Source organism: Euprymna scolopes, chromosome 20 (genome assembly GCF_053919585.1).
Source record: "Euprymna scolopes isolate OS-2025 chromosome 20, ASM5391958v1, whole genome shotgun sequence".
Classification (NCBI taxonomy): Eukaryota; Metazoa; Mollusca; class Cephalopoda; order Sepiida; family Sepiolidae; genus Euprymna; species Euprymna scolopes.
Genome location: NC_136501.1, coordinates 20,049,945 through 20,065,991, shown reverse-complemented (window position 1 = coordinate 20,065,991; position 16,047 = coordinate 20,049,945). Strand labels below are relative to the sequence as shown.

The window sequence follows — 16,047 nt, the reverse complement described above, 5'->3', positions numbered from 1 at the left end:
TTAGGCACAGATAAAGAGTGTGGGAAATTATTGATAGCGGTTCTGGCTAGACGAGTGTTTTTCGTGAAAGTCTGGCAAGGGGGGGAGACCATAGATTGAAGTTCAGGTGAGCACTTGCTATGAAAATAACAATAAAGCAGAGGCATGCTCGCTACGTCTCTTCTGTGGGAGAGAGGTTGCAGGGAAGAGAAAAGAGCATCCCCCACTAAGCTACGAAGTCTATTTTGAACTCTGTCAAGACAGGATAAGATGCTTCGAGCAGCTCCTGCCCAGATGTGGCAACAGTACTCCATCCGAATCTGGCTTTTATATAGGTAGAGAATTTCATCAGGAGTGAGATATCTACTGAGCGGGTTTGGTTTCGATTCTAACTGATTGTACTCAAATCATATTTTTTTAACTTTTTAAATTCAGTTTAGTTCTTGTGAGCTTTGGAAAAGAAATGAAAAGTACAATAAACAAGAATGACCAATAAGATGACTTTATTATTAAAACCAATTAAGGTACAAAATAAAATGAGAAAGATACTTGTTGTCACTTGATCACAGGGGAAACAAAAAAATAAAACATGTTACAATACTTGAGTCAGAAATATTGACATTATGCCTGGTGCTATTCACAAAATTACAACGTATTTCATTAAATGGGAAAACAGAAAAAAAAAATACAGAATTGAAGTCTAGTGGTTCCCTCAATCCGCCAGGGAGAGCACTGTATTAAATGAGAACTTTTGGTGCACCTCTTTTGCTACCTCATTGTTCCTTGGTTGTTTTCCAAAAATAGAAGACATGATTATACAATATTAACACAGTATTTGTTCTAGGTATATATATATATTTTTTTTAAATGTCGGATCACTTCTAATTTCATTCTCCAAATTATTAATACGTGTTAGAGTGGATGTAGTGTGTGTGTCTAAACAATATTAAGAGTAGTACTTTGATTCGTGAGACATCGATTTCTCCTTTCTTTTCAGTTCGATTATATTGTTTATATATGAATATATCAGCATCGGATTCGTCAGCCACAAGCATGCCTTCAGTCGACGTGGAAAATCTGCTCATAGAATCTTCGTTTGCGAAGTACTGCCAAGATATTAATATATATTCAGAATGTGAGATGATATGATTATTTCCACAGCCAAACAACGTCGCAGCTCACACAAATGAAAGCCAACAAACGACTCTTGAATGTCTCAAACAAAATGTCGTCATCCAATTACTGAAAGCCACAGCTGATGTCTCACAAGTAGGATTAGTCGGGATTCGCCGAGGTTTGCTTGATCTTTATTAATTAAGAGACTTTCTTGCGTATGGCGTGGCTGCTAAAGTGGCCGATTACTTACCATGCATGCAAAAGATTCGGGTTTCGAATCCCGAGTTCGGATGTGTTCAACTGATGACCCCAAATGAGGGCGAAACTAGAGTCTTCGAGTTTTAGTTTGCTGACTTTCGTGGCGTGTGAGCTGCGACGTTGTTTGGCTGGTGAAAATACTGGAAGTGTGGGTATCAAGATCAGTTTTCGCCTCTGTATCCGCACGCGGTAATCCAAAACTTGCCAGGCGCGGAAGCGTAAATCGTTGGAGGGTCAATGACAACGTCTCATCTTCGCTATTCCCTTTATGTTCTGGGCAAAACTTTGCCGGATTTTGCATGCAATCACTGAGCTTTGCTTTTCTTAGTGCCAGTAGTAAAAACGCATCTGCGATCTTGTCGGTTAATGAATAGCTGTGACCAACGGGGAGGGCTTCATGCAGACCAAACAACCTTAGGCACGGTCCTCGTGAGTTCAATAGAGAAATTTTACTCCTTCAACGACAACAGCATTGAAAATTGGCTCATACATGGATAAATGAGCTGATTGCATTCACCTTCAGTATTTTCAATAGGGATTGTGTTTTTCCCATTAAATAACCCGCAAACGATTGCTATGCCGTATTACAGACCAATAAAACTGAATAATGAATTGTCCCTCGACAGGAATTGTATTTTTCTTATTACATAACACATTTTGATGTGCCTTTAAACAGAAAAGTCAAATAAAAATGTTCGAATTTGATATAAAAAGAAAACCGACATTTAAATTCAAAATTTTATATCGTTGCTTGAATTTCAAAAGTTCATTTCCCTTCTTTCTCCCTTACGGCGTGAATTATATTACAATGTTTTAATGTTTAATAATATTAATATTTAATTAATATTTAATATTAAATAATAAAAATATACAGAAGTCCGCCACTATTGGGCATTTGTAGGAGAGCATACGGTATTTTTCCCGTTCGTATAGCGTGTTTGATTCCTATTGGGTGCTATACTCTTGTGCAATGTTAAACACGTCAAACGTTTTGTTCTGTGAATCGATAATCACTTAATAAACGAGTCTTGTCTGCCATTAATTCGGTTGTCATATAATCCCTTCCCAGGATGCACCGCAGTCATTGACGGAAGTTTTACGCTTAGAATATATCAGCGCCATATTGTTTCCTTTTTTTTTACTTTTCATTTTCTTTTCTTTTCTTTTCTTTTTTTTTACAAAAATACACAAAAATATGAGATAAGAATTCGGAAAAATTCTTTTAAATTGATTTCATTTTTTTTCTTTCTTTTCAACTTGTACAATTTACAAACTTTCTTTATTTTTTATTTTTCGGCGAAATTTGTACGAAAGAAACAAACCAAAACGTAATCGTCTCTCGTATTCTTTGTTGCGTTACTTCTTATTGATGTCAGTTTAAAAAAAAATATCCATTTCTGAAATATGTTTTTTCTTTTTTATAATGGTCGCTCGGGAGTATTCAGATTGTTCAGCATGGAAGCCGGTCCGTTGGGGCTTATGCTTTCAACTATTAACGAAAGGCAGTCCAGACTGGAAACTCCGGACGACATTTGCTCATAACCTGAAAAAGAAAATAAGAGAAATAAGATTAATATTACAAATACGACAGTCATAAATAGGGTTGTGACAACAGCATATTCTTTTCATTGTTTTGACTCTTAAGTCTATATCCTTTGATATCTTATATGTTTTTATATAGACAGATATGGTTCTTGGTTGATTAATTGTGTTTAACTGTGTCGGATATATACCCGAGAGACTAAAGAATGAAAAAAATATTCTATTGTCACAGCCCTAGTCATAAATATACGACATTGGCTACGATCAAAATGTACTGCGATGACTCCATTCAGTCTCAAAAGACAATGGATACCGCCTGTAAGGTTAGCTATGCATGAAACTGTGAGGCAAGGGTTGCGCAATACCAGAACACTACTCCTGAATCGACATTGCTTGAGTTCAGGGCAACTGGAAACAATGCCGAGATAAGCGGAGATACAGTACGTGGAATTCCTAAATGGTGATCCATTTTAGTATTGACCAGGCTTAATGTTGCTTAACTACGGTGATCAAACGGGAACCGGTTTGTCAACGTGAATTATGGCGTATAAAGTGTGCTATCCGTAGTCAGTGAAATAGAAATCTTTTTAGAATGAGTAGTTTTTTTGTTTTTTTGTTTTGTTTGTTTGTTTGTTTTTTTGTCCAAATTCAAAGTGTCCTTTTTAGAGGAATGGATTTCCCCCACATTTAAAGCCGATCTCATGCGTAACTCTGCCCTCCTGTGGAGGCAATTAAAATGGAATTGTACTTTAAGAGAAACGGATAAAAAAGGCAGATAGCTAGAAAGACAATAATGCTCCTCTATGTTTCAATCTATGGCACTCCTATTGCTAAACTTTCACAAAAAAAACGCCCGACTAGCTACAACCACTATCAGTAGTCCCCTCCACTCTCTATCTGTGCCAATCTAAACGCAGATTCCATGAACAAAGCTTCTTCCCATGAACCACCAGCCTGTGGAACTCTGTTCCGCTGGCCTGCTTCCCGGCCGACTACATTATTGTAGCCTCCATGTCTTGTTGAACTATCTCCTTAAATAATAAAATTTTACCCAACTTAAACCATTAATAATTACTACACTACCACCTTATATGCATTAACTGTTATCCTCGAGTGATCTTTGGGTCTTGATAAGTGATGACTCCCTTGTAAAAAATATACATATATTCCCGCATTAAGGCTTGGGTAAAAGTATTGTATATACTGTTTCAGATCAGAGGATGAGACATTTTTTATATTTGACACATTTTAATGTTTGGTGAAATATGAATTTTAAAATGTCATTGTTTACACAAGTATACCCAAACCAGTTGCACAACGGATAAAGTTCTAAGTGACATTTTAAGGTTGATGGATGATCCTCAGTATAGACGATCCAAAGAATATAATTAAAACTTATATTTCTACACGGTCAAGGCTGACGAAACAGGAACATTCTACCTGATTGATGAAATAAAGTTCCCAGTTCAAAATTCCGTACAGAGCTCTAGTACCTGAAGAAGGTCACATGTTACACCGGTCAAATGTTGTGAAAATAACCTCCAAGACGAGAATCGTAATTCGAATATTCAAAAGTCTATGAAGTTATGTTTATCTATTATATCTATAACAGTGAGAGTGTGTGGCTATGAGGACACTTCTCAACCTATATATTCAACAAATTTTTAATCTACAGACTAGAAATTTGGTGTATAGAGTATCTAGACATGTGGAAAACTTTTTAAACGGTTTTCATCCGAAAAAACGCTGCTAAGGGTTCAAAATTGGTACGTTGGGGGTCATTGAATATATAAAATGTTTAACGACTACGCATGCGTGAATCATTCACGTGACAGATTCCTGATGTTAAGAATAGGTAGGTTTAAAAATATTTTTTAAAGATCACGTCAAGTTGGTTGTCGTACTTGACTCACTCTCTTTAGGTTTTGGTTTCGATTTCAGTTCGATAATATTTTTTTTTTTTTGCAAGAAGTGAACAGTTTAGAAAAAAAACCATAACACTCGCTTACACATATCTCAGTTTCTGTTTTAATAAATATAATATTTTTGCGTATTTTACGACTCGGCAATGTCGGAAGGCCTGCTAGTATTTTTATATATTTGTACGTACCGGATTCACTTCTAAACTAACAAATCGATCATTATGAGTTTTGTAATACAGATGCAAAGCATAACGGGCCCAAACATGGGCCATATTTTGTTTAATTTAGTTTTATACAAATATAGTAAAAAGGTAGAAGTCCTTCAAAATTCAGATATTTCCGAATTTTCTGAAATTTTAATAATAAGTATTATATAAATCAATAAATATTCCTACAATGTCATGACCTGTCATTTAAAAATTAGAATGGATGAAAGCAGATCATGTACGACGGCGTGCAACGGCCAATATAATGATCACCAGATAGTCCAGTGATCTGCGATGAACTCTGTGGACCTGTAGATTCGACGTTAGGGTGGTTTTGGAGCAATATGGCAAAGCAATATGCTTTGTGCATGAACATTCTTAGGTTGTGGCGCAGAGTGTGGCCAAACCAACGAAGTCTCATCTCCAAACGAGCTTGTAGCCGCTCGGAACACGTTAACAAATTGCCGGAAGTTGTACTATTTAAATGTTTTTTCAGTGTTGTTTCATATTCAACGACGAAGTGGGTGCGACTGTTTTCGGCGAAAGTTGAGCGCTCGGTTTATTTCTCCTCTTTTTTTTTATTTATATTTTCCTTTTGGTATTTGTTTATAGATTTTTTTTTTTTTGTCTAAAAATTGTTTTATTTATTTTGCTAATCTCGATTGCAAAATAAATAAGTGTTATCTGATAATCATGTCATTCCCGGTCAAAAGAGACCCCGTCCCCCTTCGGCGGGTGTCTGCTGGGTTAGAGAGTAAGAGAAAGAAACAGAGATAAGAAAGAGAGGGGGTGGCGGAAAGGTGGGTTGAATAAGGAAGTCAAGATGAGTGCAGTCAAATGCTGTTCAGAGAGAAAGGGAAAAAGGAATACCAAGAACAGTTACGCAAAAATAAAAACAGTTATATATATATATATATATATATATATATATATATATATATATATATATATATATATATATATATATGCTTCCTTTAGTCTTGAGAGACTATGGATACCCACTGTAAGGGTGCCTGCGCGTGAAATTTGTGTGGCAAGAGTTGCGAAATCTCCAACCACGCCTTTCCTGAGTCAACATTGTTGCATACCAGTGGCAAGTTGAGGTACAAAACGACTGGAAACAATGCCGAGATAAGCGGAGAGCACATACAGCGCCTAGAATTCCCAAATGGTCACCCATCTGGTATTAGCCAGGCTCAACGTTGCTTAACTTCGGCGATTATGTCGTATATATATATATATATATACTATTTTATAAAAGTCACTTTGTGTGTGTGTGTGTGTTTGTGAGTTCCTTCCTCATATGTTCCGAAACGGCTGAGCTTATATTTTCAAATTTCACACAAAGCTAATTTATATGTCTGGGAGTGTTCTTAGATATGTTTTGTACAGAAATTCATCCCCAAATAGAGAAAATCCGATCCTAAAAATAGTATTTTTTCTCTTATTAATAAAAAAGAATTTTTACAGCAGAATATTTGACGTTTCATCAGCTAAGGGAGATAATTCTCAGCAAATTATGGGAGATTCAATTCTTGCCAAATAATTCCTTCTTAAAACAAAGAATAAATAGCTCAATGGTAAAGTATTCGATCACAGATCAAATTTTCATTTATTAAAACCTGCGAGTTCCTCATGATTTTTTTCTTATTAATGAGTTCGATTTATAATCCTATAAATTCAGTCTTTTTGTGTGTTGATATTCATATTAAAACCCCCTTTTTTGTATTTATTTTATATGGGTTGTGGGATTGCACTCACTAGCAAAAGATCTAGTTATTTTGCATATTCTTTGAAATATTCATTTTAATTAATTCCCTATTAGTTTTTTTAAGTTTTCTCATGGGATGATTATCTTTAGTAAACTATTCTGTATAATTATATTAATGCAAATATTCTACATGATTTATACCTGCGCAATATTTGCGTAAAAAGATTATAGTAAACACAAACCTATTTCTATATATATTTATGTATGCGTGTATATATATATATATATATATATATATATATATATATATATATATATATATATACATACAGTGATGGTCATATTTATTGGCACGGTAAAATAAAAGTTAAATTTTGTCTAATAAATTCTAAAAAAGGGATTGAATTAAAGAAAATAACAAAGTATATTATGTATTTTTAACTGGCCTTTCCGATGCAGCAATCGGATTTTAGAAAAAATAAATAACAAAGGAACAACAAACATAATTGCAAAAAACCCTTGTTCAAAATTATTGGCACGATTTATTTAATAATCAATTGTATAGCCTTTGGCCTTGATTACCTTCCTCAGTCGCTTTTCATAGTTTACAACCAAGTTGTTGCACTCTTCAGTAGTAATTTTAGCCCACTCTTCCTGACAATAATCCTCCAATTGAATAAGATTCTTAGGCTTCCTTTGCATTACCCTCAATTTTAATGTTCTCCATAAATTTTCAATTGGATTAAGGTCTGGGCTTTGTGATGGCCACTCCAAAACATTAATATGAGTGTCCTCAAGCCATTTCTTAGTCAGTTTAGCCGAATGCTTTGGGTCATTATCTTGCATGAACCACCAACGACGACCAAGTGAGAGCTCTTTAGCAGAGTCTTTCAGGTTTTCATCCAATATTTTAACATAATCTTCCTTTTTTATGCTACCTGTGACCTTAACAAGTCGCCCTGGTCCAGAGGCAGCAAAGGATCCCCAAAACATCAAACTGCCTCCACCGTGCTTCACTGTGGGTATGGTGTTCTTAGGCAGGAAAGCTTCGCCAGATTTTCTGTAAATATAAGACACTTTATTATGGCCAAATAACTCTATTTTCGTTTCGTCAGTCCATAGAACACGTTTCCAGAATGCAACATCTTTATCAATATGACGTTTTGCAAAGGCTAGCCTTGCTTTCAGGTGCATAGGCTTCAATAAGGGAGTCTTTCTCGGACGACATGCTTTTAAACCAGCTCTCTTCAAAACTCTACCAACTGTATGTCGAGATACATTCACTCCAGAGGTGCACTGTTCATCAACAATCTCCCCAACAGAGATCCTTGGGTTTTGTTTTACTTGTCGAACAATTTTCCGTTCATCTCTTGGGGAAAGAATCCTTTTTCTCCCTCTACCCTCTAAACTCATAACGTGGCCTTGCGATTTGAACTTGTTTATTATGGCTCTAACAGTGGATTTTGGAAGGTTTAGCTTCTTTGAAATCTTATCATAGCCCTCCCCATTGGTATGGCATGTTACAACAAGCTTCCTGACGTCTTCGCTGTGTTCCTTAGTTTTAACCATGGCGATTGAAAATTATAATTTAGTCACTTATAATAGTTTAAAAAAATCGCTATCTAAAAATTATCTGAAAAAAATTATTCACTGAATTAGCGTTAAACAAGCATAATATGGCTATAAAAAAGTTCAGAAAGCACGTAAACCGGAAATTGATTGATATTATACTGATATATAAGAAAAACAAAGCCGTGCCAATAATTTTGAACAAGGGTTTTTTGCAATTATGTTTGTTGTTCCTTTGTTATTTATTTTTTCTAAAATCCGATTGCTGCATCGGAAAGGCCAGTTAAAAATACATAATATACTTTGTTATTTTCTTTAATTTAATCCCTTTTTTAGAATTTATTAGACAAAATTTAACTTTTATTTTACCGTGCCAATAAATATGATCATCATTGTATATATTTGTTTAGAAAGTTTTGTATACAAAACTCATCTGCCAATTTTTAGTCTACAGACATGAAAATTAATATATAAAGTATTCAAACCTATGCGAAACTTTATAGTTTGGTTTTAGCCGCGGAAAATCGATAAAAAACGTGTGAAAATTAAAGAAATGAAATTTGCCAGGCGAAGGTCGAATAACGGCATTACGAATATGCATGTGTAACGTAGTAGCTATTGCTTCACGTTTTAATTTTTTAGCAGCAAACATGTTTTCATAGGTCAGCCATTAGCGTCACAGGAAAGAGTAAATCATAAGCTAAACGTTTTGGTTTCGATTCTCGGTAGTGTCGCACGAGTTATTTTTTTAAAAACTTTTTAAATCATCACTACATATTGGGTCCAATATAATATAATAATTAATACGAAATCTGCATTAATCAAAATATCATATTTTAGCGTATTTTACGACCGGGAAATACCGGACAGCCTGCTAGTATGCTATAAAAGAAATGATATCATTTAAAAATTGGCACACATCATTTCTTCGTTTATATATATTTTAAAACATCACATTAAACAGAATTGACATTTCCAGGGAATTCATGGCCACGCCCAAATATCAGCTTACGTGATATTGTAAACAGACACAGACGGAATTTGACAGACGATATTATTATTATTTTATCTATTTTTTTTTTTGCGAATTAGTCCTAGTAATATACAGTAATCAATCTTTAGTTGAACATATTGAGAAGTGATACACGAATTACCATTAGCGTATAAAGCAATGCTCTTTGTGTATACAAATCGAGCTGAGGTATTTCGGACAATGTCAAAAAACCGTTTATTCACGACTCGCACAGCAGCCGCCGATTAGCGTAATGGTTAGGAGCCTTGACTGTCGTACAGGCGGTCGGGTTTCAATCCTGGCTTGAGGTGGTTGCCTTTCTAGCCGCAGTGATGAGCTGCAAAACAGTACTGTATGTGGATGACTATATATATATATATATATATATATATATATATATATATATATATATAGTCATCCACATACAGTACTGTTTATATATATATGGAAAGAGAGATGTGAATGCGATAATACATCTTCATAGAGCTTATAATTCGTAAATATTTCGACTATTTTATAAGGAATATGCACTTTAAAAATATACCTTTTTATATTTCTCTCTCTCTCTCTCTCTCTCTCTCTCTATATTTATATATATATATATATATATATATATAAATTATATATATATATATATATATATAAAGAGGGGGAAGAGTTTTGATTTTATTGTTGCAATTTCATAGATGTTAATCTGATTAGAATCCGATGTTTATCAAATAGTGCTCAGTAACACGTGCAGCTTCATTATAGTATAAATTTACTTATACAAATATTATTGGCTACATATGTGCATACAAGTTTTCAGCTCTAATCTCTTTCGGAATACAACTTCCTCAGGACTTCCGTGACAGTTGACAAACACAATGTTTATATAAATCATGAAAAACAGAGAAAGAGAGGCGAGAGAAAGAGGATTAAATAAGAATTATTGATAAATAGAGAGAGAAAAAAGAATTGGGGAGGCGAACATACAAAGATATTGAAAGAGAAAGATAGTAAGAGATTTTGTTGAAAGAGAAAAAATAAGAAAAAAAGAGGAGGAAAAAGACAAAAACTAGAGACAGAGAGAGAAAGTGTGTGAAAGTGAATAATGGTGGTATATTAGTGAGAATGTTTGAAAAGAAAGGAACATAGAGGTAGGGGAAGGGAGAGAATGAGGAAACTAATGTGGGCTACAGATAATCGGGGATGCAGATAACATTGTAATCTACATACTCTCTTACCTGTTGCATCCTCACCAGCATCGCCACCCTCTAATTAAGCTGTATCATTATCACATTTCATTATTATTGGCTCTCAAGGAGCTTTCACGCAGGTCTTCAGAGATATTTCTCTGAAAACAGCTTGTGGTGTTCCATGGAATCTGAGTGACAACAAGTCTCCTCGAGTTTCCAGTATTCTCTACCTCTTTCGATAACATTTGCAAATAATTTTGCATTATCGCAACAGCTGCTTGCCATTGATTTCTCGTTGGCAGCAGATATTGGTCTTTGCTTGAAATTTGAGTGGCAATAAGCCTCCCCAAGGTCCCAGTCTTCGTCGCACTTATTCGGCTGAGGTTTGGTCAGTTCATGATTGACAACTGAAATAATAAACTACAAAAAGAATGTGATTTTAGAAAATACAGAAAAACAATTTTAGGTTTGGATTAAAAAAAATAATCAGATTTATGTTACGTCAGCGATTGAGATCTTAGACACGTGATGAGATGTAGATTTGGGGAGATTCTAGGAGTCATTAGCTAAACATCAGGGAGAACAGACGACTCAAGGGGAGTTGGTCTCTCCATTACGAAGGGAGCGGCGTTTTCTCAGGCAGCCAAAATGTGAAGACGTTGTAATCTCTGAAGATGCCGGCCGGAATCATGAAAATAAATGTTCGTATATAATGCAGGTATGTGTTGTGTTATTTACAGCTGTTAAAAAGAACTGTTTGTCTACAACTGTTTCGATAAGTCCACGTCAATGGTTTCCTGTTAGAATTGTTGCATAAAATATACACACTAGACGATCAACTAAATGATATGATGTGTATGCATACACGCATTTACACGTACATGAATATACAGATAAAATATACACCAAACTATTCAACATGTGTGTCGTTTTGGAACATATTCATATACACACATCACGTAATAAAGTAAGAGCACAAAGCTGGATACTCCAACAGACAAGATGAATGTCTGTCCTAGAATCAAGTAAGGCGAAAAAAAAGATATAATAATTTTAAATGGTCAATTGGGGAGAGAAAATTAATTTCTAAACTTCTTTACTAACTCAATGTTTGAGATGCAAAGAAAAAATTTCATGTAACATTCGAATATCTATATATCTAATATGGAGATTTAGTGTTAGCACCAGGTAGGGAACCCCTTGATTTCTGGAAACTTCGGCTAAAGAATATGTCACAAAACAATATAAGACTCGGATAGATTTACTTTGAATTCAACTAACATCTCTATATGTTCTATTTGTCAGGCCATCAATGAAGCTTAAGTTGTAAATTGAATTTTCATTGGTTCGTCACGCTTAAGTTTGAAAACTTTTTATAAGGGAGGCACCACTTATCAAGGCCCGGGATAATAGTTAATGAATTTAATGTGGTAGTGCAGTAATCGTTAATGTTGTAAGTTTTGGTAGAATTGGATTATTTAAGGGAACGTTTCAACAAGAACTTGTGTACATTAGATTTGAATGCTACCATATTGCAGTCGACAGAGAAGCAGGTCAATGGAACTATATCCCACAGGCAGGTAGTTCTGAGAAATAAGCTGTGCTCGTGGAATCTACATTTAGAATTAAGCACAGATGGAGAGTGGGAGGGGCTGTTTATAGTGGTTGTAGCTAATCAAGTGGGGTTTTTTTTGTGAAAGTTTGGCGAAGGGGTGGACCATAGATTGGAGTTAAAATGAACACTTCCCATGAAAATAACGAGAGAGCAGAGACAAGCTGGTGACGTCTCTTTTTTGGGGAAAAGTTGCATCATCTACTGTGTTTCGAAGCCGGTTTTGAACTCTATCGAGGCAGAATAGGCGTACTAAGCAGCTCCTGTCCAGATGTGGCAACAGTACTCCATTTTAGGACATAGTTAACTCTTATAGAGAAAAGGGATTGCATCGGCAGTGGGAAATATTCCTTTTGTTTCTGTGAACCCCATTCTATCTCTATTTGGTTATCTCAGACATGTATTATGCTTTATCTCATGCGAATCTCTTCTTTCAAGCTCACACTCTTTCCACCCTCTTTTCTCTCCTTACTCCCCCTTACTCTCCATCACTTCCCAACTTTCGTTCTTAATAAGACTTTCTCGATTTCCCTTTTCCCTCGTGAATCGGACATTATTGTGTAAATAACGGATCGCATATCAAAATCTAAGAATTATATGTAGAGGAAAGGATATTCTTATGATGTGTCCATTTAAGCTACGCGATTAGAACGGATTTTTTTTTTCAAACTTATCCATATTAAACCAACGAATATATTCCCAACTTTGTCATGGCAGACCAAGGAAAGTGATGTTTCAGACTTGGGCGTGGCACACCAATGAAGATGACATTTCCAATTTCATCATGACAAATTAATGAAAATATTGTTTACAACTTAAGCGTAGTTGACCAACGCAAATAATATTTCAAGCATAAATATGACAAACTAATGTAACTTTTATTCAAAATTTAAGCGCGATGGACTCAAGAAAATACGATTTTAAACTTAAGCCTAGCAGACTAAACACTATAAAATTTCTTAATTAAGTTTCACGAATGGGAAAAATGTTATTTGTTACCGAAGTGTGACAAACCAACCGACCGACTGACAGAAAGAAATGCAAATAAAAAAGTCATTTAGATTTTACCGGCTGTATTTTTATTTTACCCGCCCTCGCCGCTCGTTTAGTACATTTCCTTACCCTTGACTCAATTTCATGACACTTTCGACATCAATCAATTTCAATGGCTTAAATAACGATATAGTTATTTCACGATTTGTTTTTTTTCAGAACACCCAACTTTACAAAAAACACAGATAGTGTTTCTTGTTATCATAATTATCAAGATATTTTATTAAATTTATCCGTTTTATTCCGGAATATGAACACTGAACTTTACTACGGTACGAGCATATGAGTTCGATGTAAATCTGAAAGGTCAAGTAAAGACGACGAAATATTCCAAATCTAATAAGCATCGCACTGTCGGCGAAGCCCCAACCCCTGTCTCATCGCCGCGATGTTGCATCTCCGTACTTGTTTTACAAGTATATCAATGTATTCTGCTCTGAACTCATATCACTTGTATCTCGTTGATTTACATATTCCTGACTAACCCGACAAGCAGCAAAATTTCCCCTTTCACTGTTGAGGTCATTAGATTCCGGAAAGCATAGTTTCTTTCCTCCAGGCTTTTGAATTCCATCCTTATTTCTTGTTTCCATTTACTGCACTAACACCCAGAAGTTTAAATGTAATGTGAACAAACATCTTGTTACTCAACTTCCCATGGCTCGCTGTTAGATACGATCTCAAACATTCCAAGTGGCAATACGTTTTCTTTATGGTGAAAGATAATTAAAAAAATCTTCTTGGTTCTATAGTTTAGTTAGTTTCTATAGAATCTAAGACCAGCCACATTCCCTTTATACCTGTTTAGGGCTTTTTTTTTTACTCAAAATAAAAAAAAATAACTTATATACGTACCTATAAAAGTGAGAAATGTGTGCGTGAGGAAAACTTCAATTTATATACTCAACGATTTTTTTATCTAAAGACATGAAATTTGGTATATAGGATATTCAGGCACGTGGAAAACATTTTAATCGGTTTTCATTTTGAAAAAGGGGGCTGTTAAAGAGACCAAATTGAAAAGTTGGTACTTGGGCGGGGAATCATTGGATTTTTATCTGTTTTTCAACTGTTTCACGACTGCACATGCACGAATCGTTCACATGACCGCTTCCTTATGTTAAGAATAAGTAAGTTTGAAAACACTTTATAACACGTGGCAAGCTGGCCTAATGGTTATCGAACTTGACTCACTTAGTTTAAGTTTTGGTTTCGATATCAGCTCAAGTCTTTTTTTACTTACAAGAACTGAACTATTAAGAAAAAACATAATACTCGAATGCACATGTCTCAGTCTCTTTCTGTTTATTTAAAATAATTTAACATTACGTTAAATACCGAGCAACGCTAGACTGTAATAGTACTTACACTGGAAGCAGATCACTCTGCATGAAAGCCAAGATGTACAAGATCAGCAAACAGTAAATGGATCTACGGATGAAGAAACAGAACAGTAACACACATATTAAGATTAATTAGTACGAGCAGATGTACCTGGTGTTGTCGAGTATTAAACGTGACGTTAAATTTCTTTAACAAAAAATTGAAATAAAAATAAATACGGAAAGAAACTATGACATATGCATGCGAGTATTATTTTTTCTCAACAGTTAACTTCTTGTAAATAAAAAATATTCTCGAGCTGAGATCGACACCAACCCCTAAATACAGCGAGTGAAGTATGATAACTATTAGGCCAACTTGCTACGATATTTAAAAAGCGTTTTAAAACTCCGTGAAACAGATGATGAACAGATAAAAGTCCGATGACCCCTAAGTATTAATTTTTCCATTTTGACCTCTCAGCATCCCATTTTTTCGGATAAAAACTGAATAAAAAGTTTTTCACATGTTTGAATAACCCACATGCCAAATTTCATATCTGTAGATCAAACATTTGATGAGTATATAGGTTGAGAAGTGTCCTACCATATACACACATCTACACTTTTATAGATATACTAGCAGGCCGCCGGCACTGCCTGTTCATAAAATACGCTTAAATATTATATTTTAATTGATACAGAAACTCAGGCATGTGCATGCGAGTATTGTTTTTCTTTTCCCTAAACAGTTCACTACTTGTAAGTAAAAAAAAAATGTACTTGACCTGAAATTGAAACAAAAACATAAAGACATTGAGTCAATTGCGATAACCATTACACCAGCTTGACACATCATTTACAAAGTGTTTTCAAAAATCTTATTCTTAACATAAAGAAGCAGTCATGTTTTTGACCGCGTATACGCAGTCATAAAACATCTGACGGACTCCACGTATCATTTTGCTAATTTTGACTTCTTAGCAGCCCTTTGTTTCGGGTGAAAACCGATTTAAAATTTTCCACGTATATGAATACCCTACATACCAAATTTCATGTTTGTACATAAAAACAAATTGTTTAGAGTTGTCCTCACACATACAAACACATTGTCTCTTTTATAGATATACACGCATACACAAACCTACGTTTATATAGATAGAAATGATTCATTAATTACCAATAGCTAAAGGCCACTTGAGGATAAGGTCTAATGGATTGTTAGTTAGTTGCTCATCATCATAGCACCTCGCTCTATCTCGAGGTCCAATGGGCGGGTAGTATCCGAGGCATCTCTCAGATCTGCATCGGCGTACGACTCGCACAAGGGGAAGGTGTGTGCGTTGGTAAGCACGTCAGCACACGCAGGGGACATATAGAAAACCTTCCTTTAGCGTGCCTGTTATATTTTCAAGAAACCAATTAATTGACTAAACTAATCTCAGCGAAAAACTCTGGTGGTGATAAAAGGATAGATCCTCGGCTTCGGAGATGTCCAGACTAGTAAAAATGGTTCATGGGAGAGTATTGTAAATGGATAGCAAACGATGGATAAAATTTGCAACGT

The 16,047-nt window shown here is 35.1% G+C and overlaps 1 protein-coding gene across 1 annotated transcript in view; it reads right to left on the bottom strand.

Annotated features, from left to right (window-relative positions):
- Nucleotides 1-465: 465 nt before the first annotated feature.
- LOC145241349 (uncharacterized) overlaps nt 466-16,047 on the bottom strand; it is a 160,379-nt gene continuing 144,797 nt past the window's right edge. The window contains exon 3 of the mRNA XM_080104217.1: nt 466-2,896. Within this exon, the coding sequence (XP_079960343.1) occupies nt 2,772-2,896 (125 nt within the window). The 3' untranslated portion in view covers nt 466-2,771. The remainder of the gene's footprint in view (nt 2,897-16,047) is intronic.